Raw genomic sequence first — 25,618 nt, 5'->3', positions numbered from 1 at the left:
CATTGAAAATGCACAAGTCCTGAATAGGTCTTTGTCGATGTGAACTATAGCCAAGAAGAGCATCACTTAAGTTATGTCTGCACCTTATACAGAGAGGCCCCATCTCTTCAGTATGGAAACTAATAAATATGACACTAGTTTTACGTGTAAAATGTAGGCATACCAAGTTTGACATTAAGTATGTAGCTATATATTTTTTTATATATTAACTTTTAAAAAACCAGCCCAGTAGCTCACTCTACCTATCACACAGAGATAAAGCAATGGATGTGAATGAGATCACCAGGCAGTATGATGGTGCTTTATGCCTCGTTTCCACGGAGCGGAGCGGTTCGGTCCGGTTTTCTGGCTTTCCATCTGCCAAAAGTTGGGTAGGGTACGGATATAAGCGAGCCTAACCACTCTTAGCCACTCCCATTTTCGGTACTCCTCCGTTGCGGTACCGGGTGCCGAAAAGGTGGAGCTACACACTGCCGATCGTTGATTGGTCGAAAGAATAATTTCCGCCGTGTGTAGTCACCTCGGCAAGAGTGAAGAGAGTCTTGTGTTTTGTCGAAAAATGTGAGCGCAGCACTGTTTATTGTGTGGTGTTTTTCATCGTCATTAAATTATTCAGTGGGCTACACGGTGTCCCACTGCTACGATCAGAGGCGGCCTTAACGATCTGGGGGCCCCATTCAAGACCTAGTGTGGGGCCCCCCACTTTTTTTGTATTTTCTTGAAAAATAAAGTCGTAATTTTTTTTTTTTTAATACATATCTCTTGTGCATGCTTGTGCATGCTTCCCGCAAAAAGAAAACAGATTGTAGAGTTTTATGAGATGATGGGCCACTGGGTGCACTCTTAAAGGGCCCCCCCACTCCTACCTATCCAGTCAGGTACACTGACTTTTCAGCACATATACAATTAATGGTAAAAACATATTAATGAAGTCAGTTTTTCTCACAGGATTTAGGGATACTGTGGGAGGGACCCTGGTCCTTGTTGGGGGGTCCGGGGGCATCCCCCCCGGAAGAAAATTTGTGCCTTTTGAATTAAAATGCATCAATCTGGTGCACTTTGAGGGGAAAATTTAGAGGCTATATCAAATCCTGAGATGCAGCAGGAACATTATTTTTCAGATTTTTCTTAATCAGGCAGCACTCTTTACTCTGCTACTGTAAAAACAGTACAGTAGATTGGTCTGCAGACTCATGTTCTATGATGGAGAGACTCATTTCAACAGATACAGGGTGGATAGCTACTTTTTATGAACAGCATAAAATTTACACATAGAAATCGTATTCCTGTATGTGTGTGGGGGCCCTAAAGGCTCATCATGAAGCCCCTTAGACAGAGCTACTAATGCTGTTTTCTTATGCTTTTGTATTTCTCCCCCTACTAGTTGAGGGGCCCATGATGATTTATTTCCTTATATTTAGGCTTATTCCTTTTTGGACACAGTAGATTGGTCTGCAGACTCATGTTCTATGATGGAGAGACTCATTTCAACAAATACAGGGTGGATAGCTACTTTTTATGAACAGCATAAAATTTACACATAGAAATCGTATTCCTGTATGTGTGTGGGGGCCCTAAAGGCTCATCATGAAGCCCCTTAGACAGAGCTACTAATGCTGTTTTCTTATGCTTTTGTATTTCTCCCCCTACTAGTTGAGGGGCCCATGATGATTTATTTCCTTATATTTAGGCTTATTCCTTTTTGGACACTGTTATTGACCTGAGTGACTGAGCTCTTTGACAATGCAACATGAAAAGTTACTATGAGGCCTAGGGCCCGGTAGCCTGCTCAAGAATTATTATTATTTTTTTTTAGGGGGGGCTTGGGGGCCCCCCAGAGGGCGGGGCCCCATTCAATTGAATGGGTTGAAACATAGCTAAGGCCGCTACTGGCTACGATGTAACGTAGCTGCCGCAGCCAGCGCTGTTCGCTCACTGTCTCTGTCGGCTTTTACCGGCGTAATACTCTCACAACAACACGGGGTAATAAATAAAGAAGCGGCTGGTTTGAACAAGCAAAAACGAGAGACCGCTGGCTTGATCACAGTTGTTCCACAGCCCGATTTTTTTTTTTTTTTTTAAGATATTTTTTGGGCATGTTTATGCTTTATTGATAGTGTAGAGACAGAGTTGAAATGGGGCAGAGAGGGGAGTGACATGCAGAGAACGACCGCGAGCTGGAATCGAACCCAGGTCCGCTGCTGGCCAGGGGCCATGGAGGGGACGCCTTACCAACTGAGCTAAAGGCGCCCCCCACAGCCCGATAGTTTGACCCATATTCTGGCGGCGGCTATCGCCGTCCAGCCTACACCCCGCCATACCAGTAAGGGTAGGGTCGGCGGTGGAAACACCACGAGATTCTTAAAAGTGAGCTGTCCCGCTCTGAGCCGCTCTGACCCGACCCGCTCTACTCGCTGGAAACAAGGCTTTAGTGATGCAGTGAGGGGATTTCAGTCGGTACAACAATTCACACAAGAAAAAAAACATATGGTAAAGAAATGTTTAAGGAGCAGGCATTGTTGCAAACATCTTCCTGTAGTCCCGACAGGACCACACAGTGCAAAACAATAATATAATACAGCTTGGATGCAACGCTACGCTACAAGACAGACAGACAGTGCAATTCATTCCCAGCCTGGAGTTAGACCAACACTGTTACTGGTCTGATCAGTACCGAGTACTACTGAGTAAGAGTGAGAGAGGATGTGAATTGACCAACCATCAGCACCATTAAAGCCCTGCATGGAGACTTAACAAGCATGCTCATGTCCTGGGGTTGTTCATGTAGGCTGGATAGATCCAAGTCAATTAGAAATCATGGTATATTTGTAGTTTTGGCTTAACCTTCTTGCTGTTTTGATGATATTTTACTGACCAAGGTTGTTGCTGAGATCAGGGCAGATACATAGTGACATCTATTTAATAAGGTCAGACGGGGTTGCAAACACAAGCAGTCTGGCCATCAAATGTGTTGTAGAAAAGCACACCATTAGGTAACATAGGACTTCCTAACTTTCTTTGCATTGCAGGTCACTTTCACATTGATGTTGATGGTGATCTGACTCATGACACATTTGAGCTCAAAATCAAGTTTAAGATGAGTACTGCAAAAAATAGCCTGAAAAGAGCCTTACAATCCCTATTCCGATTTTTCTTTTTGCCAAATCATGCTTTTGTCCTCAGAAGAAGATTGGCCTGGTACAAGTCTTTGTTTAGGTCAAAAACAAATGTGAGCACACCTAAAATGTTACTAATAATCCATAAATGCACAGATTAAAAACAACTATGGCAAGTATGGTAGGTCAAACAGAAATTCCTTTTTTGCTGACCTGACGTATATACAGTATATGTATATATATGTAGAACTATTCCTGTTTGTTGCCTCGTGTGACTTTTTAGAGACACCAACACATTTTCACACCTCAGTAGTTTACTCAGAGAGTCCAATGCTATTATTACAGCTAAAATTAGAACCAAAATTACAAATATTTCACGAGTTGTAATAAACCAGAGTTATCCTTTAAATACAAAAACAGAGGCATACAGACTTTTCTTTGTTTAGACGCCTCTTTTGTTTCAATACAAATCTACAAGGAGTTGAGAGGAGCATGTGCACACACACACACACACACACACGCACGCACGCATAAAAAAAAAAAAGTCAAAATGGCTACCCTAGAGCTTGGTCTCCTTTAGGCCAAGACAATTTGTTGGATTTGGAAAAAGATTGGGGAGTATTTACAGTTTTTCACAAGTCCGTGATGGCTCGGTGGATGAGTCCATACCTGATGATAAACTAGGAGAAGGTGTATGTCTCATTTGTCCTTGTTTTCTTCCTGAGTGCTCTCTTCTATCACCACAATCTGTACGCCTGACAGCTGTCCGCTGGCGTCCAGCTGCAGCCCATGAACCCCTTCAGTCTGAGCCTCCTGTATTTGGCACTGCGTCTGGTCCATCATGGCTGCTGCTGCTGAGGAGTCCCCCCCGCCCAGCTGCAGCTCCATGACTCCCACAGCCTGCTCCATGGGCGTGGGGTTGATCTCTATGACCGTGTGCTCCGGGCCCCCCTCCACCTCACTCTGCAGCACCTCCTGCTGCACTAGCATGGTGCCGTCCACAACCTGCACAATACAAACATGCAAACATTTTCAAAACGTAAAGGTGAAATAAGCGATATATTTATGTTAATATGTGTGTTAAATCGCTCTATAGTCATACAGTGATCACTTATATAGTACGCACGCTTCATAACACAGGTCTCTCAGTCACCCGCTCTGCATGTAATCGGCAAATGCACTTTTCGGGTATCCCACAACCTGATATCCAATCAGAAGAGAGAACGCTACAAACGGGTACGGAGGGGTGAATGTTTATGCTCCTACAATGGCGGAGCAGGTAAAAATTCTTCACAATGTCTGTTTTGATGGTTTTTATCATGTTTTATCGCACTTACGGATCTGAGATGACACTAAATGACTCGCTGCTTGAATACCTCAGTGCATTAATGTGGTGACGTGGGGACGAGGGAGGGGACTGCTAACTGCAGTCACTGACAGGAAGTTAGCTGAAAGTACCGCTTACTGAACCTTTAATTAATAAAATAAAATCAAAAAACATTTTAGTGTATTGATTTATCCAAAACGGTTATGATTTACTAACCGGTTACAACCCTTATAATAACCAATAAGGATTTTCAAACTTTCTACTGTCCGACAAAACATTGGCTACTCACTCACACAGCATTCCTGCACACACTCTTAACATTTTGGAGCGTGATTTTTTTATTTCTATATAAAATATTACAATGTGGTACTTTTAGTTTTTTCCTATGCTCTGTATTAGGGCTGTCAAGTGATTCAAATAATTAATCTAATTAATTACAGGCTCTGTGATTAATTAATCTAAATTAATCGCATACTTATTTGACACTTTTATGCCTGTTTATAAACAGCTGTAGGGGAGAACGGGGTAATGTGAGACACTTTTTACATTTGCTCTCCTCTTAGCGAGCTAAAATGATTTATCAGTCAAATTTACACATTTCCCATGCATTAGCAGAATTTATTCATGACAAAGGGCAGTGAAAATATGATTGTTTTAAAAAAAGTTGTCTTGTGTCTCAGCTTACCCCAACTGTGGGGTAAACTGAGACATACCAGAGAAATCAAGGGGGTAAACTGATCCACTTACTTTTTCCACTCTGAAACTACCATAACAACAAATGTTGTAACTGCTCTGCATGTAATCGTCAAATAAAGTTATTGGAGGATCCCAAAAATGTTATCCAATCACAAGAGAGAACGCTACAAACCGACACCCGTCTCACTGCTGGTGCACGCCAGAGCAACAGATGGGTGAATGTTTATGCGCCTACAATGGCGAGCAGGTAAAAATCCTTCCCAATGTCTGTTTTGATGGTTTTTATCATGTTTTATCACACTTATGGATCTGAGATGATGCTAGATAACTTGCTGCTTGAAGACCGCAGTGCATTATGTGGTGACGTAGGGACGAGGGAGGGGACTGCTAACTGCAGTAACTGACAGGAAGTTAGCTAAAGGAACCATTCCGCTTACAGCACCTTTAATATTTTTCTGCATTTGTTTTATTGGGATCATTCATTGAATAAAGACATATTACTTAAGAGTCTATTGGTGTTAAAGGTCACTCTCCTGTCCCCCACATACATACGTAACCATGCCCTTGCTGACACCCCTTCAACCATCAACCCCCACCTTGAGCCCACATTGTCTTTTGTCTTATTCAAACTAGTCTCATTGCTACCTCAAATATAATGGATTTATTAAAAGAGGGCACAGACACTGTCTCACTTTACCCCACAGCATTTGTCTCACTTTACCCCACAGCCACAATTTGAGAAAAAACTACCTCTCTCAGCAAATCAGGCTAATCTTCAGTTATCATCATCACATGGTTTCATATGTTGGTAGTTCATCAACATGTATGAAATAAGTTTTTCTATCTGGATCAATTTGCTTTGGCACAACAATCGATTAAGTTGACAGCAAGAAAATTTACTTTTACATGCAAAAATTAAATTTTTGTGAAAAAACATGCATACAACACCACCATGAGGTCCTCTCTTTCATGGCCAAGGGGAAATGAGAGGGGCTTGAAAACGTATATCTCACATGACCTAAAATGTGTTCCATTGCCTAGATAAAGGGGGTGTCTCACATTCCCCCGTTCTCTCTCTCTCTCTCTCTCCCCCTCCCTCCCTAGCGGCAAATTTTCTACTTAAAACCTGCACTGCCACAGGTGCGCATAGCCTATGCCGACTCATTCACCATCGTCCTACTCATAGCAAAAAATATTGACACACACACACACACACACACACACACACACACACACACACACACACAAGGAAAAGGGCAGGCATATGCTAGGAAGAGTGAAGGGGCGGGTGTTATTTTCTTTGATTTACAATTATAGAATTATTCAATACAAAGAATTAAATGTTGAGAAAATATTTTTGGAAACTCTGCAAATGTCAACAAATCCCCCTCCTCTGAAACCGCATAGTGCACCTTTAAACAAGGTTTCATGATTTCTTTCTCCATTATCTCTGTTCAAATAAAGTTAAAAGACATGAAATTACCTGGCCTTCTATGGGCACCACCTCTGCTCCTCCAGCCTGCTGTGTGAGCTGGACCAGCTCCAGAGGGCTCACCATGGTGCCTAGCTGGCTGGAGTCTTGCATGGAGGTGGTGCCCACCAGCGTGAGCCCTGAGGAAGGGTGCAGGGTGATGGTGTCTTGTTTGCCATCTGCTCCGGTCACCATGTAGCGGGTGAAGAGCTGGGAGCCGGCGGGCAGCAGGGTGACTGTGTTGTTAGACTGGGCCAGGGAGGCGATGGGCAGACCAGCCACTGTGAAGGACTGGCCCAGAGAGATGGGTGAGAGCACGGTGAACTGCTGGGGCTGCAGAGCCTGCTGCTGCTGCTGACTGATGGGCGAGGTCATGAGCGTGGTGGTGGAGGCCGGCCTCTGGAGCCGGGGCCGCTTGGTCGGACGCTTGGGGGTGGAGGGAGGTTTGTTTTTAGTGGGCTGCGGGCACGACAGGAGAGCTCGCACCTGCTGCTGCTTCCGCTGCTCCTCCAACTGCACCTCCAGATCTGCACACACAAAGACACAGAGGTGAGCGAATCAAGCATTAACCCCTTAAAAAGGGATAGTACAATATTATTTTTATTTTTAGCTGGTTGCTTTACCCTAGGGTTCAAGACAAGGCAACAGAAAGCATTCATTTAACTGTGCTTGCATTTTTGTAGAAGAAATAGGCGAAGGTCTCTCATTACTAGCTTAGTTTATGTAATTTCTAGGGCCCGACCGATATATCGGCCGACCGATTTAATCGGCCGATTATAGCACATCTCCGAATTTTTTTTATTATTATTATTTTTTTATTCCAGCAATCATGTTGAGTGAGATGCATTTCTGCCCTGGAGGTAGCCTTATAGCTTATTAACAGCAGCAGCAAGTGTGTTGTAATACATTAGATTAATTCACACTTGGCAGTTCCCCCTGACACCAATAGCAGAGTCATTGGTCATCTCTTGACTGTTAATAGTAGTTGATATTACTATAGTTATTTTAAATAATTTATATAGTGCTTTATTGGAGGTCATTCAAAGACACTTTATATCAAACATATAGAAAATCATACTTATAGAAAAAGAAAACAAAATATAGACAAATTAAAGATAAGGTTTGGAGTGGAGTCCGGTGTAATTATGCTTTCTTAAAGAGGTGAGTTTTGAGTTGACTTTTGAATGAGTTTATTTAGTCTGAGATGCTGATGTTTGGAGGGAGGTAGTTCCAGAGGGTTGGGTGCAGTTACATAAAATGCTTAATGTCTGAGTTTAAAAATGCGTCATGTCACTTTAGACATATTTGTAACACTTTTTTTTTTTTTTAGATAATGCATATCTCAATAAATAAAAAGTTCCTGTACACCTATTGACAGCAACAAGTATTTATATATATTTAAGGGTTCAAAAAAGTAAATTTTTTCAATATATATTTGTGGGATAAAAAAAATAAAAAAAACGGCCGATTTAATTGTTATCGTAATTTTTCTCAGAAAATAATCGGCATCGGCACCCAAAAATCCATATCGGTCGGGCCCTAGTAATTTCCCTACATCACTAAAGGGTCCTCTGTGCTTGTTGGGACTTGCTTATTTATTAGCTTGTTAGGTTGCGCTCTGGTTGCACTTTATATTTTTTGCACTTGAATAAAAGACATTCCCGAACCAAACCACAGTGCACAAGCGCAAACCACCGCGGATGTGCTTGTCAGTATGTCAACGGTATGTACATTATATCTTTCTAAAATGACAAAGTGCAAAAATTATAGAGCACAACCAGAGTGTAACATATGTTACAGGCGCCTTTGGGGTAATTTCTTTTATGTATTCCTTTTGTTTCCTAGAGCTAAATGTTGCTGTAGCTATGTTTATTAATGTTATTTTAGGGACTACACTTCCCAGCACCTTAGCGCCAGGATGTGACGTCATGCAGGTGCACACTGGGGCTGTGTTCGGAAAGCCATACTAGCGTCCTACATACTCACCATCTATATACTGCATACTGTCTACTCAAAGGTCAATTGTGTATGCGAGGTGCGTCAAAACGTTTTCAGTTGAAGTATACTCAAGCAATTAAGAATTTCTTCTTCTTGTTGTAAGATTCAGGCCGTTTAGACACTGTTTAGCGTATAACCGCCCTCCACAGGTTAGATATAGAACTAGATTTTTACAGTCCTGTGTTCATCATCTGTGTTTTGGACCTCTTGTTTTATAATTATGTTTCGAGGCGGAGGATCCCTCCGACGCTCTCTGTCCGGCTCATCAGACAGCACTCAGCTGTCTGTGAGTTGAGCTGGACGAGCCGCGGTGTGTGGAACAGCGATCTGTTCTGATCTCTCTCCACTATCAGACTCACATCACTCATTTCACTTAGTAACTCTAATGTTGTTAGGCATTTATCTTCATCTCTTATCTATTGTAAGAGTTTATGAATGACTGCACGTACAGTTGTCAGATCTCGGACCCCAAACAATGCCGTTGCCTTGCAACTTGCTCGAAAATATTTAATTTTCCTGGGCGGGTAGAATTGACCCAGTGCATTGTTGGGCGGTTGAGTAGGAAAAGTATACAATCGATTCATACCCAAAATCTTCCCGGAAGTTAGTAGGGGAGAGTGGCCTAAGTTGTGCATTTTGGAAGTTGTGCCACCCCTTGTTTCTAGAAAACCGTGGAAGAAATTGGAAATGTGACCACATATTTAAGAAGAGCCATCCATTTGACTCATCCTGTAAAGAAGGGAGACACAAGGAATAAGATATAAGCACATTTAAGCTCAAAAAACTGTTTTTTGCCTTTCAAAGTAAAATTTCCATGATCAAGGTTTTTTGATTATTGTGTCTGAACAATTATAGACAAGTTTGAAAACATTTGACACATGTTTTAGTGCTTTGGTATGCTACATTTTGAGTCTATACAGTTAGCACGATGTCAGCCCTAAATTGCTGCATCATGCTTATTATCCAAATTTCTGGGATTGGGGTGATTTGTGCCAAAGGGCCTGGGTGAGTTATAAGTAAGTAAGTAAGTAAAATGTATTTATAAAAGCACATTTATGACAGTTTGCACTGTCCAAAGTGATGTACATAGTACATTCAGTAGGTAAACAATGAAGGTAAAATAACAATAACCAAAATAAAAGACGTAAAGCCCATACATCCACATAAACACAGATAGTAGTGCAGAGGTAAGATAGTTAATGGGGAGGAAACACCAGGGTGTACATATGGATTTTGAGTCTTGATTTAAAGGCAGAAATGTAGGGGAATCACATTTGTCAGGTGGCAGTTGGTTCCACAAGCACGGAGCAGCTAGTGCAAAGTAAATTTCTGAGAGTTGTGCCAGTGGCATGGCTGTATACGCTGGTCACCAAAAGAAAGTGATTGTCTACAGTAGGTCAGAAAAGAGTGACATATCAATTCCACTTAACGACACCACTGATGAGAGTTCAGATGGCCAGAAAGATGATGATGGTGACTTTGTCATTGTGAGCTTTGCAGGTAAAACCATTAGATCTGCTGGGCCTTGTTTAAGAAAATTGTCATTCAATCTTTGTCAACTATTTACTTTATTTACTTTAAATACACCTTAAATAAGTGATTGTCTAATGGATTTGTATTGCATTACAGTTTATGAGATATATATCAATGGCACAATTCACCCCATGGTATTCTCTCCAACCGCACAACTTACACCACACCGGGGGCAAGTTGTGCATCAAGACAACTTTTTTTCCGAAAGCTATATTTCTTCAACAGTTTATTCCAGATCCAAAGTTTTTATTGCCAGGGATGCACAACACCCTGAAATATATGTACATATTTGAGTTGGAGACTTTACTGTCAAGGCCTTACTTTAAAGTCACTTTGAGTGAAAAGTTGCACAACTTAGGCCACTCTCCACTACTCATCCGGGAATTTCTCGCATACCCAAACTCGCATACCCAACCGTCACATACTCAAATTGAAGTCAAAATGAGTATGAGTAGGACGTTAGTATGGCTTTCCGAACACAGCCAGACTGTTTTGATAATTGGCAGCAGCCGGGCAGTTTGAGGAGATTGATGCTGTGTCTCAATTAAGGGGCCGCAGCCTTCGAAGGCTGCATTTGAAGACCGATTGCGTCATAGCGGCGCATCAAGGTTTGTCCCATTTCGAAGGCTCCTTCATATGCGGCCGAGAAATGCAGCCTTTGTTTCACGGTTTTGAAGGGTCCAACAGATGTATCCTTCGCTGCCCAACATATCCAAAGATTCATTGCGTTTTTTCCAGAGATGGCATAAAATAAAAAATAACAAAAAGGCAACGTGTTGCTCCATCTTAACTTTTATCTTCCTTTCTTTTTTTCTTGTCTTTTCTTTTGTTTTTCTTGTCCTTCTTTCTTCTTGTACCTTTTTTTCTTTTCGTCTGGTAGGCAACTTTTTCTTTTTTCCTTCGTTGACAAGGCTGTCTCTGTTGGCAGCAATCAGGGTTGCTAGGCAGCACAGGAGCGGCGAGTCGTCATGCAAGGTAACGGCTTGTTACGCAAACCGGAAAAGCTTGTATACGGAGACCTGTGGAGACCGTCTCATTTAACAACGCTCGTTCGGCCTTAGGTTCGGCCTTCACAGTCTATGGCCTTCATAGACCGTGTCCTTAGAAGGATGCGACCCCTGAATTGAGACACAGCTTGTGTGACACACAGGTCGGGTTGATGTTGGAGCCATGGAGAGTAGCGAGCCTGATGGGAGAGAGGACGGCCCTGAAACCCCATAGTCAGTATGTGCTCGCGGCGATGCTAGCCAACCTTAGCCAACATATAGGGTACTTGCAGCATGAAAAGGTACAAGACATTGCAAAGCTTTTAGAGAGGCATTATGAAACCAATTGTTTGACACAGAGATGAAAACTAAGCGGGAACGTTCAGTTAGGTTTTAATTTTTCGGTCAAACTGGGGCATGCTTGCCTTTTGCAATGAAAACCCAAGTCACATGGGTTTGTTAATGTTTGGATTTGAGTTCATCATCATTATTTCTTACTTCTGATTTCTTTTTAGCATCCGATCAAAACACTTCTGGCATTTTGGACTTCCGTGAGAAAAAAAACACACATAATGAGGTAAAAAGACTATGACTATTATTATTATGACTATGAATCTGTGGGTACGGAAAAAGGTCATTTGAGGAAAAGCGAGTGAGAGTGAGGCAAACAAGGGACAGCTGACTAAAGGCAAACAAGGGACAGCTGACTAAAGAGGAGTTTGTTGAATGAGAGAAGCCTGTGTGTGTACTCACTGTTGAGCGTGCTGAGGACTTGCTCCTGGCAGGGATCCGTCTGCTGCCTCCTTCTCTCCACAATCCTCTTGACTGAGTCCAGCAGGCCAAAGACCTGGGCCAGGTTACTGAGCACCGCCACCTCTACCAGACAGGAATCTGGGATCAGTGCGGCAATGCATCAAAGGGTCACTCAGTCAGTCAGAAAGGAGGAACAAATTCAGCCGTTGTTCACACAGTCACTACTCATTAGGGTATTAAAGCCCCTGTAAACCCAAATCCATGACATCCTTCTACATATGTAATGTGGGGAGTTAGTTGCATGATAGGAAGCGTCTGAAAAAAAATGAGGCATATTGATCAGTCCAAATTAAAATATATTTTCCTTTAAGTTTGATAAACGTCACAGAAATTCGGTTTGGATGAAGCGGTGGGCTATGCTCTGGTACTTATTACATAATGGACATTCTGAACCAATCACGGCTGTGTTCTGCCCCGAATGCTCTTTAAACCAAACAATGACTGTTGCCATGGAGACAGTAACAAAAAAGCTGTTAAACTGCTTAAAAATGTTAGAGCAGGTGAACAGAGGCTTTGAGCTATTAGTTACACCAACAGCAGTAGATCTAAGAGCTTGCTGTCATAGGTATTTCATCAGCAGCTGAATGTGTTCTTTCTTTCCGTGTGTGTGTGTGGTTGACAGTAGCTGTGCTCTGTACCTGTGTCCTGTAAAGCCACAGGCTCCCTGCGCTGCTGCACGCCGTTCAGCATCTCCAGCAGCTCCGTGCTGATGTTGGTCACCACCTCCCCCAGCAGACCCACGTCAGCTATGCCCTTCCAGAAGTTCAGAGTGTCCTCTGTGGAAAACACATACACATACAACTACTGTTAATAAGAAATACATTTTAAAGTGATGTGCCGCCCCAATGACATACAAAGCACTGCACTCTTTTGCTGTTTATAGTATACTTCAATGGTTTATAGTATTATTTAACATTACTGCAACCCAAATGCTCATTTCTGTTAGCGCGCCAATGTCGTTTTCCATCCTAAATTGGCATTGAGCTAGTGGACTAGGCGTCGTTATTTGCCACACAGTTGTAGAAGTTTTGCTAGCTAGTTTTGCTGGTTCCATTCATCTTTCCAGATTTTAGGTATTTTAGGTTGAATATGCTTTATAATTTGAAATATGTGTTTCATGTATGTATTTGAGATGTCCTGCTAAGCAGCAGACCCTATTTACATGTAGCTAAAGGGTCACTGAACTATGGCGCTTATTGATCAACATTTAGAGACATCAACGCGGCCCGCGTGTAGGTGGGGCCAGTGTGCTTTGTCCCCCCCCCCTCCTTTGGCACGAACACACACACACACACACACACACACACCTCCAACATAAGTTATCATTAGTGTGACCAGTCTCTCTCTGTTACCTGAGATCTCATTAGACTCCTTCTTGTCTCCAGACTCCAGTGAGCTCCAGTCCACCTTCTCACTCAGAACATCCAGCCTCTCCTCGCCCACTGTCCCCCCGTTACCCAGCATCACCTGGGCTGCAACACAAGACAACACACAGCGTGTGCTTAATATACCAACACTCCAATGTCAGCAGACCAACAGCAATGCACTGGAGACATAAGTTTAACTTTGAATGAGCTCTCTTTTTACATAACACACCACAGTGAAATTAGTAGAAAACAATAGCCCCTTTTACACAGAGATTGCGGCATATTGACGGAACAACATCACTCCAAAATGCCGGCTTTGCTTGCTTCTGTGTTATTTACACAGAACCAAGCAACGCCGGCCTGCTGGCGCATCATTACCTCCTTTTACACAGCGTTCCGGAATGAAAGAGGTGCTTGTAAACAGCGTCAGGTGTGACGTAAACATTTAGCGCCGCGCCGGTCAGCTGCTTTACAACAACAACACTGGCCGGTGAATTGAGAGCAGATGAGTGCTGGAGCTTGCAGTAAGAGGGCCGTATTTTACTGTCCCCACGATGTGCCAGTTGATCTCGCTACGCGCTGAGTCCAACATCTCTGGGACTGTTAACCAAACTGACAAAATCAATCCGCTTCACCTCTGTGTCTGTGTGTGTGTGTGTGTGTTTGTGTGACAGGTTGGCTGTGAGCGAGTCTCTTTGTGAGGGCAAAGATCTGCCAATCAGACATAAACATACACATACACACAGTGGCCCTCATTTATCAATTTTGCGTGGAAACTGGTGCAGATTCTGGCGCAAATACCTCCCTACGCCAGGTGTCGCGTGGTATTTATCAAACAGGCGTATCTCGCCAATCTCAGCGTACGCCAGGCCATTATTGATAAATGCGGCGGATGAAAACGAGCGTATCACGCCCCTATATTTTCTCAGTTTAGAGGCCTCGCCCAGAGGTTTTACGACATGGATATGCGCAATACGGCACTTCCCTGAAGTAGAAATTGACAGAATAACAGCGAAAGTAGAAAAAAAAAGAGTTTAATTTCGGAGCATTAGCCTACAAGCAGCATCAAAGAACGACAGAAGGCAGCAGTTAGGAAGGAAATAACTGCTGCGGTTAACAGCGTTGGTGTTGACTCAAAATCGCCACTAAAAAAGCGTGTTGCTGTTCTGAAATGCAACCAACTGGGGGTGCGGGGCTGCGGGCATAATATAAGTGGCGGAGGAGAAAAAGACGCACCAACTGTCCGATAATAGTCCCCATAAAATAAATACACGTCTGCAGAGATTTGAATGATTAGAATGTATTGGCCCTTTTAGATAGCACTATTCAAAAGGGTTTTAAAAACTAAAAATAACACATTTAGCGTTTTACTGTATGACAGCATGCGCTTGGCACGAGTGGTCAGCCCGGCCGTCAGCTGCACAAGCCGACCCGGCAGCGATCAGCTGTGAGAGCGCCCACCGTCCTGCTCCACCAGCAGATAGGAACAACGTGCCGGTTAACGGTGGAAATAAATCGCTCGCTTTAGCATCAATGACACATTAAAAGAGGAACTAACATCAACAAAGTGCGTCAAATAAATAAAATGTTAAGCTGAATGTTGTGCCGTGTATTTTTTTGTATCATAAAGAGCAGTGTAGGCCTACTACATATTTAATACTTAGGCTAACATTTTGAATGAATGCAGCCCCCGTGCCTCAGTGTCCCCCCAGCTGCTCCAAGACGGAGACTGCCCTTACGCAGTCCCATGCAGCCGGTGTGCGCACTATTGAATCAGCTCTCCTACTCAGTTGCACATAAGCTGCTCATTTTTAAGTGATTAATATCTTTATTTCGGTCTTATTTGCACTGCATTTGTATTATCTTCTAATAAGTGTCCAACAAAGTCATCGGCTACCCGGCACAGCCTGCACTGCGAGTCCAAGCTGTTTTCAAATTTGCGTACACGAGCTGAGAGCTGGCGTGGGATTTGAGCGTACCCTACGCTCACGTCCATATTGATAAATGCCGAGATTTGCGTGGAAATGTACGTACACCCATTTTTCTGGTCTACGCAAGATTGATAAATGAGGGCCAGTGTGTGAAGTCACGTTACTGTAGGCAGAAATAAAGTGTGGATATACGCTCAGACTTAGGATAATAATAGCGGCGGCGATCTAGTCGCAGCCTGGCTTAGCCTAGCCTAGCTTTCCCATTGTACAACTTCTCCTGGGCAGAAATAGACTCATACACTCTGCAAAATGAAGCGCGGGGATTTGGATTGAGCAACGGACCTTATGATCAGCTAGATTATACGCCGTTCCTTTTATTTGGTGATTTTTACGGGACATCAGGCCGCCGTGATTAATGTTAAACACACGTCTTTCAACTGCTAACATGGTCGCATGTTTAGAACGTAGGCTATGGAACGTCAAACGCCCCCCTGTTCCGCAACAACAAGCTGGAGCATTTAAACAGAGAGGCGGAACTGATTGTGTCCGGAATCTTACTACCCCCCGAGGTAGTAAAATTCCCGGAACAATCTCTCGCACCTTTCTTCCCTCGTTCCGCAACTGTCGCATTTAAACAGCAGGGCGGAGGGCCGAAATTCCGGCATTTTCCCGGCTTTCACTGGTTGTGTAAAAGGGGCTAATGTCTGCCCGTTAGGTAGTGAGTGAACCTACTGCACTTCTGCCTACACATCCAGTTATGCTTATACCACGGTCACTAGGAACTCTCTTTGCTGATACTGCAACAGTGAAGCACACGGTAGCTACAGAGCTCGTAGCTCGGGTTATTTGTGTAACTAGTTAAAGGTGAAGTAAGCGGTTTATTTACGTTAATATAAGTGTTAAATTGCTCTTTATTCATACAGTGATCACTTACATAATGTGCGCGTTTCATAAAGCCGATCTCTCAGTCAGCTGCTCTGCATGTAATCGCCAAATAAACTTCAAGAGATGAGGGGGTCAAGAGAGAAAAGTGCAAACCGAAACCTGTCTCACTCGTGGTCTCACTCGTGGTCTCACTGCGGGTGCACGCCAGAGCGACACATGGGTGCTTATGCGTCTACAATGGCGGAGTTTTATCACACTTATGGATCTGAGATGATGCTAGATAACTCGCTGCTTGAAGACCACAGTGCATTAATGTGGTGACGTAGGGACGAGCGAGGGGACTGCTAACTGCAGTAACTGACAGGAAGTTAGCTAAAAGAACCATTCCGCTTACAGCACCTTTAAACAAAATGAAAATCAATTTCATTATTTTATCTTTTGACCAACAAATGATTAAAGAAAGCCAATACATTTTGTTTTTGCGTTATTTCTTGCTCTACTTGCACAATGCAATTTGACACTAACAGAGCAAACTCTTGAGTGACTAAATATCTGAACAAAACATAGCGCTATTGACATCAGATTTCTAGTAAAGTGCCGATTGTCGAGCCAAAGCCTTTCCCTGCGTTCCGAATCGCATACTCTTTCTTTTTTCTATTCTACTTACTACATCCGACGATGAAAAGAATCTAGTTAGGATGCAGTAGGCAAGTATTGGGACATACTTTTACTTATTTATTTCATCATAACATTGCGCCTTGATCTTGCCTCTTGCTTTTATATCCGTCGCATCCCCGTTTGTTTTCATAAGGAGGCTCCGTTGATGTGACGTCACTTCAGGTTCGCACTGGATTATGGGTCAGAATCGCCCAAATAGGATGCTGTTTACAACACTAAAAAGCAGTAGACATCCGGGTCTTTCTAACCATCCTAAATATGGCCACAAGAATCGGGACATCCTAAATCTTTTTTTCTACCATACTATATAGTAGAAAGTATGCGATTCGGAACGCAAGGTTAATGTGTTCTCACCTTGAGAGGATGTGGGTGTGGTGAGCACAGTGCCTTCAGGGGGGATCCGTGTGTTGTTGATTAAAAGGTCAAACTTGGTGCTGCGGCATGTGTTGGTGCACAGGGTGCTGTGCTGGTAGAAGTCCAGCTGACCAGAGTCCATCATTTTTCTGGAGAGAAGAAATGAGGGTGAGTATTACTGAGTACTAGGGGTGTGAACGTTTACAAAAATGTCTAACCGTGTACACAACGGATTTTTTTTCGTGTACATGGTTAACCGTGACGTCATTGTCCTCGTGCGCCCGCCGTCTTGTAGGCGCGCGTGCACACACACATACGCGTTCGTTCGCCTGTAAACACACAGTTGACATGAACCACGCTCGTTTTTATATACTTTCTGATTTACAAACGTGTACACGTGTACACGTGTAACCGTGCACACCCCTACTGAGTACAATGTGTGAGTTAGTGGGATATGGAGTGCGATAGTATATTGTATTTCTAAACTAACTTCTTTAAACAATTTTTATTTGATTTTTGTTAACCTGTCTGTCCATGTGTTAATGAGCAAATTCCCATGATCATCCAAATATACAAATATACAGCTCAGGCAGGCGACTGGACTTGAGGAAATGTTTTGGTTTAGTGTGTGCATCAACATACGTGTACCATGAACAATATGTTGTTTACAGAGGGATGAGTGGTTAAAGCTACATTCCTCTAAATCTGGCCACTTGGGGGCAGCAGAACAAGTTGAGAACACAACACTTGACCATATTGTGACTGTTGCTATAGCTAAGTCTGCCTGCTTAGACGTCCAACAGACACAGAGCAACACCCTCATTTGTTGAGCCGTGTTTCTTTTTTTTTTTTGTACAATTCTTTTTGTTTTGTTTTTTTGTAACAATAAGCAACAAACAAACAAACAACACCAGACTATACATACAAACTAAGAAAAGAGAGAAAAAAAGAAGAAAAAGGACAAATGTGTATGTTGTTCATTATTTGTAAAATACTTTTTACATGAAGTTATGTATTATGTCAACCATCGCATGATCACACACACACACACACACACACACACACACACACACACACACACACACACACACACACACACACACACACACACACACACACACACACACACACACACACACACACACACACACACACACACACACACACACACACACACACACAAACAAAAAGAAAAATCCATGTCCTGTGATCTCCACTGTATTTCCCCTCTCCCTTCTTAGCAATGCTACAAGCTTTATTTCTCATAGTGCCTCATAGATGCGTTTCCATACTTCATTAAATTGTTTTATTTTGTTGTTGTCCTCGGATAATGTATTTTCTATGGTCAGATATTATTTCATAAGTTCTTTCCAGTTCTTTAAAGAGGACCTATTATACTACTTTTCTGGTCTTAATTTCTTGTTTTACACTGCTATAGAGCAACCTGAACTTTACATAGTAAAAGTATACTAGAAAAGTAACTTTTTTTGTATTACAAGTTTCTTTTTAAATTAATTTGAATATGCACATGAGCTCCACACTTATTGAATATCCAATCATCCTACTGCCAATGGGTGATGGCAATGCTGCTTTTAGACTGGCCTCAAACCTGAAAAACTGCCTGGCTTACCTGCCAGGGGTATAACAGGTGCCTCTCATGAATTAGATTTGTCTCTTCAAATGCCACTGCACGCAATTTGATAGCACTACAACCAATCAGAGCAATGAACAATGTGACGTATTAAGCCCCGTTCATTCAGCGAACAGTGGGATTAACTGTTAAATTTTACTTTTGCCGTGGTCGTCTGCAAAACCGAACATTCCACTTACTTGCTAATGAAAGATTTGAGTGCCGTCTTCCAAATCGTTAAGGGTCGAGGCCAAAGCCATCTCAAACTCAAACAACATATCCGCAGCCATCTTTGATGTTTACTATCACGGCTTCGACGGCGCACTGTCGTCATCCGTTTACCTCCGCCCCAGAGCACCATACATAGGGCTCTGGCCCACCCATATCAGATAGAACCAATTGAAATGTAGCTCAGGATTTCTTGACATATTTAATGAGCTTCAATGGAGAGTGCCCAGACCAACAGGCGCAGCACATTTAATTTGCCAGCGCCTAGTGGCAGGTCTGGATTTACAGGCTAGTGCCATTCCCTTTCCTATGCCAGATGTAGAATCACAGCCTGAAATGGCATGGAGAAAGAGGAGATTGTCACGCACCTTGGGACCAAGTAACTCCTTTGTCTACTTTATGCACCATATCCCGTCTTATTTTTGTTGCTTTCTTTGGTTCTTGTGCCATAAACAGCTCGTGTGCATTCAGATCAGCATGATGCAACAAGAGTACTAACAGGTCTGTGTCATCACCTACTGAGACTGTGTCTTTTGTTCTGGCAGAGGCAATGGCAGTTTGGACAATGAGCACATCTGCATCGTGCTTTGCATGGTTTGTGATATACCATTTTTATCTTACAAGTTTCTTTGAAAATGTATTTTAATATGCAAATGAGCTATACACTTATCAAATATAGGCTACCCAAAATATATCCGCATAGGCTTAATTTTTTCCTTTAAATATCCAAGTGACTGCTGCAGATATTGCTGCGGTTGGTCGCATACACATTCAGTACTTTATGATTCCTCCCATACGTGAACCTATTGAGTATCAGCCACTGGCTCTGTTGCCAGCAGATAACAAAACATCACAGCTGGATGTTTTGTGGAAGACATCCCTACTCCTTCACTCTCAAAGGCCATCATGGTCTGGTATGATGCAGATCCTGCATCTTCTAGATGAACACCCTGGAAGAGCTTCAGTAACATTCCTTCCAATGATTGATCTTGATCCCAGTGATGAATCCTGCATATACTCAACATTGAGGTTTGTGGCAACTCAAGCTCTGCAGCATGATGTGACCCCTGTTCTGACGTTCGACCAACCCCTTCTGGAAAGCCTTGACCATTATAGGTTAACTTCTAATACAAATGTTTTACTTTTCATTTAGACTTTCATTGTGTAAAGGTTCAAAATAAGCCTATGCGGATAGCCTATATTTGATAAGTGTATAGCTCATTTGTATATTAAAATTCATTTTCAAAGAAACTTGTAAGACAAAAAATGGTGTTTCACAAACCATGCAAAGCTGATGCAGATGTGCTCATTGTCCAAACTGCCATTGCCTCTGTCAGAACAAAAGACACAGTCTCAGTAGGTGATGACACAGACTTGTTAGTACTCTTGTTGCAAGTCTGATCTGTGGCAAGTCTGATCTGTATGGGTTCACTTTGGTGGGCCCACACTGACCTGGTTTGATCTCTGTTTTATCTAGTGCCACCCAATTTCTTCCCTAAAGATCTCTCATTACATTGGTCCATTTCATCACTCAATTTGGCCCACCTGATTATGTTTACCTGCTATTGAGCAGGTAAACATAACCCTGAGCTGCATTGGTTAAATTGTTAACCAATGCAGCTCAGGGTTCACAAACTTTTGCACATACAAAAGTTGGCAAATAATTTTTTTTAATCTGTTTTAACAATTGATTTCTGGAAAATAAAAATGTTGAATTGATAAACAAAAATCTGTTATTTCATTTAAACATACTGGTATTGATAAATAAAATTCATAAAGGCTCAAGGGGTTCACATACTTTCAAGCAGCACTGTATGGTGCATAAAGTAGACAAAGGAGTTACTTGGTCCCAAGGTGTGTGACAATCTCCTCTATCCATGCCATTTCAGTCTCGTCTATTTGGCATAGGAAAGGGAATGGCACTGAAAAAAGTAAAAAATTACACTAGCTAGGGGAGGAGTAATCTAATTCATGAGAGGCGCCTGTTATACCCCTGGCAGGTAAGCCAGGCAGTTTTTCAGGTTTGAGGCCAGTCTAAAAGCAGTATTGCCATCACCCATTGGCAGTAGGATGATTGGATATTCAATAAGTGTGGAGCTCGTGCATATTCAAATGCATTTAAAAATAAACTTGTAATACAAAAAAAGTTACTTTTTTAGTATACTTTTACTATGTAAAGTTTTATTGTGGTAGGAGTAAAGGAAAAAATTAAGCCTATTTGGGTTGATTTTGGGCATGTTCGATTAGTGCAGGGGTGGCCAACCAGTCAGAGACAAAGAGCCACATTTTTTACTGTGTTACTGCAAAGAGCCACATCGTACACACGGGTACACACAGTGGCGATTCCAGGAAATTTTGACTGGGGGTGGCCAAGGTGGGCCACAGAGCTAGAGTGGGGTGGCCATCGCACCCCTGAATGAATAGCATGTGATATGCTGTACAACCAATTCAAAGATGATTTATAATCCCAAATGCCCAAATCATGTTAGTATCCATTGTAATGTTTGTCAGAAAACTAAACCCCTGAAGGGGGGTCTGGGGGCATCCCCCCCAGAAGATTTTTTTGTGTTTTTAACATGTAATCTAAACATGCTGGTGCATTCTGGCGAAGATAATAAAGGAAAAAGTCAATATTTATTTCAGCTCAGATGAATAGTAAAATTAGCAAGACAACATAACTTGCTAGCAGCCAGATGCCTAACAACTGCACAGAGGGACGGATGACCACTAGCTTTTGACCAAATATCTTGCTAAAAAAATAAACCTTTATTTATGAAAGTCTGCCCTTGCTAAGAACATGTTACACTCGCTAACTACAAACTTTAATTTTTTTATTCAGATTTCAAAAATCTGCTGGGACACGTGCCTATACACATGCATGGGTGGCACGCATGTCACAAGCATACTTATGCTGTTTTCAAGACCTTTGCTGACCAGAGACCAGTTCTAGTGGCCACAGTCCTACCATTAATTTAGTAATTGAAAATTGCAAACTGATCTCATATCAGTGGATTGGAGTGTTTGTGTGATGAACTTGGCAACTACCTATCAAAACTAGGATACATATCAGGAAAAAAATGTAATTAAAAAAATAAAATGAAAATAAAAAATAACATTTGAACTGGGGTGGCCAGTAAGATTTCAGGGGGGGGGGGGGGGGGCGTTTTTATTTTCGCGGGGAGCTTGCACATGCATGCACAAGCATTATTTATTTAAAAAAAAAAAAAAAAAAAAAAAAAAAAACAGGGGGCCCCACACTAGGACTTGAAACGGGCCCCCAAATCGTTAAGGCCGCCCCTGTGATAATGACAGGACTGGACTCCTACAGTACTAAAGACGACAGGGCAGTCATTTTCAACAATGAACATTGTGTGCACTGCCTCACACAAACTCTCAGTTCAACCAAGTCCACAAACAAAAATATAACAATTTAAAATATCGTTTTTCTCTTACTATGCATGTTGCTTTGTGGGACTTACTTTTAGCATGGAGAGAGCTGAAGTGGCGCCGAAGATTTGAAGCCTTGAAATGCGCAAATGACACCTGACATATAAGGCAGAATGGCCTGCCATAACGTTCAACAAAAAATATGAACTCTCCCACTCTGTTTCGGAGCGAACTTGACACAAATAGTTTACTCACGGAAAACCTCCCTCCAAGCTGAGCGGGCAGTTTTAGGTTGCGTCCGCACCAAACGTTTGCGAGCGTTATGTTGCGTCCTCAATTAAACATTTGCGAAAAGGCATACACATAGGGCCTACACATTAATAAAATAAAAAATGAAATAATAGACAACATGTAAAACGAACGTAAGAGCCGCATGAAACGTTTGCGAACATGCACACACATAGGCCCACACAAAAAAAAAAAGTATAAAAAAAAAAAAAAAAAAAAATTATAATCACATAATTTGATATGAACTGAAGAGCCGCACGAAGCTGGGCAAAGAGCCGCATGCGGCTCGCGAGCCGCGGGTTGGCCACCCCTGGATTAGTGTATAGCTCATTTGCATATTAAAATTAATTTTCAAAGAAACTTGTAATACAACATTTTTTAATTATCATGGATACTTTCATTGTGTAAAGTTTAATTTTGATAGGACTAAAGGAAAAAAATAGCCCTATTGGGATTTATTGGTGTCTCGCCTTATTGGCACACACCTTGGATTGATGAGAATTAAACATATTTCCTCAACTAGGATTTCTTAGGACTTTTAGTATGTTGTTCTGGACACCTCATATAAATGATCTGAGCTGAAAAAAATTCTTTTACAATTTGTCTGTCGTAAAATGCTATTTTGCCTGGACTACCAGCAGATTTTTGAAATCTGAATAAAACAATTAAAGTTTGTAGTTAGCGAGTGTAACATGTTCTTAGCAAGGGCAGACTTTCATAAATAAAGGTTTATTTTTTTAGCAAGATATTTGGTCAAAAGCTAGTGGTCATCCGTCCCTCTGTCCAGTTGTTAGGCATCTGGCTGCTAGCAAGTTATGTTGTCTTGCTAATTTTACTATTCATCTGAGCTGAAATAAATATTGACTTTCTCCTTTATTATCTTCGCGAGAATGCACCAGAATGCTTAGATTACATGTTAAAAACACAAAAAAATCTTCTGGGGGGGGGATGCCCCCAGACCCCCTTCAGGGGTTTAGTTTTCTGACAAACATTACAATGGATACTAACATGATTTGGGCATTTGGGATTATAAATCATCTTTGAATTGGTTGTACAGCATATCACATGCTATTCATTCAGGGGTGCGATGGCCACCCCACTCTAACTCTGTGGCCCACCTTGGCCACCCCCAGTCAAAATTTCCTGGAATCGCCACTGTGTGTACCAGTGTGTACGATGTGGCTCTTTGCAGTAACACAGTAAAAAATGTGACTCTTTGTCTCTGACTGGTTGGCCACCCCTGCCATAGGGTATCTTACACCCTCGGGGTTCTGAAAAATACACAGCTGAGCTGAGAACTGCATTTTTGTTTTACAAATGGTTGATATCCATTCTTGGATTTCATTCCATCCTTTGTTCACTTTCATACAATGCCAAAAGGCGTGTATGAGAGTCTTGAGAGCCACACTTCACACACTGGTCAGAGGAGTCAGCATAAAACTTATGAAATTTATCTCTAGTATAATATATTCTTGTCATCAGATTATATTGTATTAGCCTGAGATTTTAATTTGTGGTAATTTTATTTGTAAGATACAAGCATTTCTTCCATTTTATATTGGCTTCTTTGAATTGGAGATCTTTATTCCATTTTTCATAGAGCTTATGCATTGAGTAGTGTTTAGATTCTTCCTTCAAAAGAATATTATATATGCTACCAATTAACTGTTTCTTTTTTCCTTTTTTAAACATAACCTCCTCAAATGGTCCTTGAACCAAATCATATTGTAAATTAAAGTTTTCCATTATCCAGTTTTTTAGCTGTTAATATCTAAACGATTCTTGGTTTGACAGTTTGAATTTATTCTGAAGTTCTGTGAATGGTTGAACCCTATTGTGCAAAATTAGATCTGACAATTGATTAATTCCCCTTGTACTCCAAGTACTCCAATTGAGCTCTTCATTCTGGATTTTAATTGATGGATTATTCCAAAATTCTGTGTTCCTAGGGATACTAATCTGCGCTCCAAGTATTTTTCCAATTTTGGGTTTTGGGGTTTTAATTGGTTACTTTCTATATCAATCCAGGGTTCTTCAGCTGTATTATTGATTATCCGATCTATGTAAAACATCTGTGATGCATAGAAGTACAGTTCTAAATTTGGAAGTTTAAGACCACCTTCTGTTCTTACATTTTGAAGAAGAGTTCTACTCAGTCGATGTGCTTTATTAGACCAGACAAACGAGGTGAGTAAAGAGTTTAGTTGTGTGAAGAATTGTTTTGGAGGAATTAAAGGTATTGTTTGGAAGATAAAGAGAAATTTTGGTAACCACATAATTTTAAAAAGATTTATCCTTCCAATTATATTTATGGGCAGGTCTGACCATTTCTTAATACTAATTTTTAGAGAGATAAAGTTATCTTTGTATAATTGTGTTTTTTCAGGGCTTATAATGCAACCTAAGTATTTTAACTTTTTTTTCAACTGAAGGTTCTTTAAATCTTCTGGGATGCACGCTCCTTTATTAATTTGCATCAGTTCAGTTTTTTCAATATTCATTTTATAACAAGATATTTTAGAAAATTCGTCTATGATCTTCATTACCTTTGGAAGAGATGTTTTAATATTAGTTAATAATCGTCAGCAAATAGACTCAGTTTATATTTTTGTTTATCTACACTAATACCACTCACTTCTTCTGTTTGTCTAATTTTCTGAGCCATTGGCTCAATGGCCAACGCAAATAAGGAGGGGGATAACGGGCATCCTTGTCTAGTGCCTCTTTCTAACCTAAATATTTCAGATAAAGTCCCTGTTGAGCCGTGTTTCTTGACACTTTTTTTTAGAACTATAACTGCTACAGTATTAGTTCATACTTTACTTTTTTTTTTTGGGGCATTTTTATGCTTTATTGATAGTGTAGAGACAGAGTTTAAATGGGGCAGAGAGGGGAGTGACATGCAGAGAACGACCGCGGGCTGGAATCTA

General features: G+C 41.6%; 1 protein-coding gene across 1 annotated transcript in view; it reads right to left on the bottom strand.

Moving 5' to 3' along the window:
• Positions 1-1,486: 1,486 nt before the first annotated feature.
• Positions 1,487-25,618, bottom strand: part of gmeb1 (glucocorticoid modulatory element binding protein 1) — a 34,558-nt gene continuing 10,426 nt past the window's right edge. The window contains exons 6-11 of the mRNA XM_080044821.1: positions 17,156-17,304; positions 13,293-13,412; positions 12,579-12,716; positions 11,881-12,018; positions 6,623-7,137; positions 1,487-4,121 (exon numbers count right to left, since the gene is read on the bottom strand). Coding sequence (XP_079900947.1) covers positions 3,816-4,121; positions 6,623-7,137; positions 11,881-12,018; positions 12,579-12,716; positions 13,293-13,412; positions 17,156-17,304 — 1,366 coding nt within the window. The 3' untranslated portion in view covers positions 1,487-3,815. The remainder of the gene's footprint in view (positions 4,122-6,622; positions 7,138-11,880; positions 12,019-12,578; positions 12,717-13,292; positions 13,413-17,155; positions 17,305-25,618) is intronic.

This window comes from Ammodytes marinus, assembly GCF_949987685.1.
Source record: "Ammodytes marinus genome assembly, chromosome: 17".
NCBI classification, from domain to species: Eukaryota; Metazoa; Chordata; class Actinopteri; order Uranoscopiformes; family Ammodytidae; genus Ammodytes; species Ammodytes marinus.
Note: the sequence above shows the minus strand (reverse complement) of the source record. Positions and strands in the feature narration are given on the sequence as shown.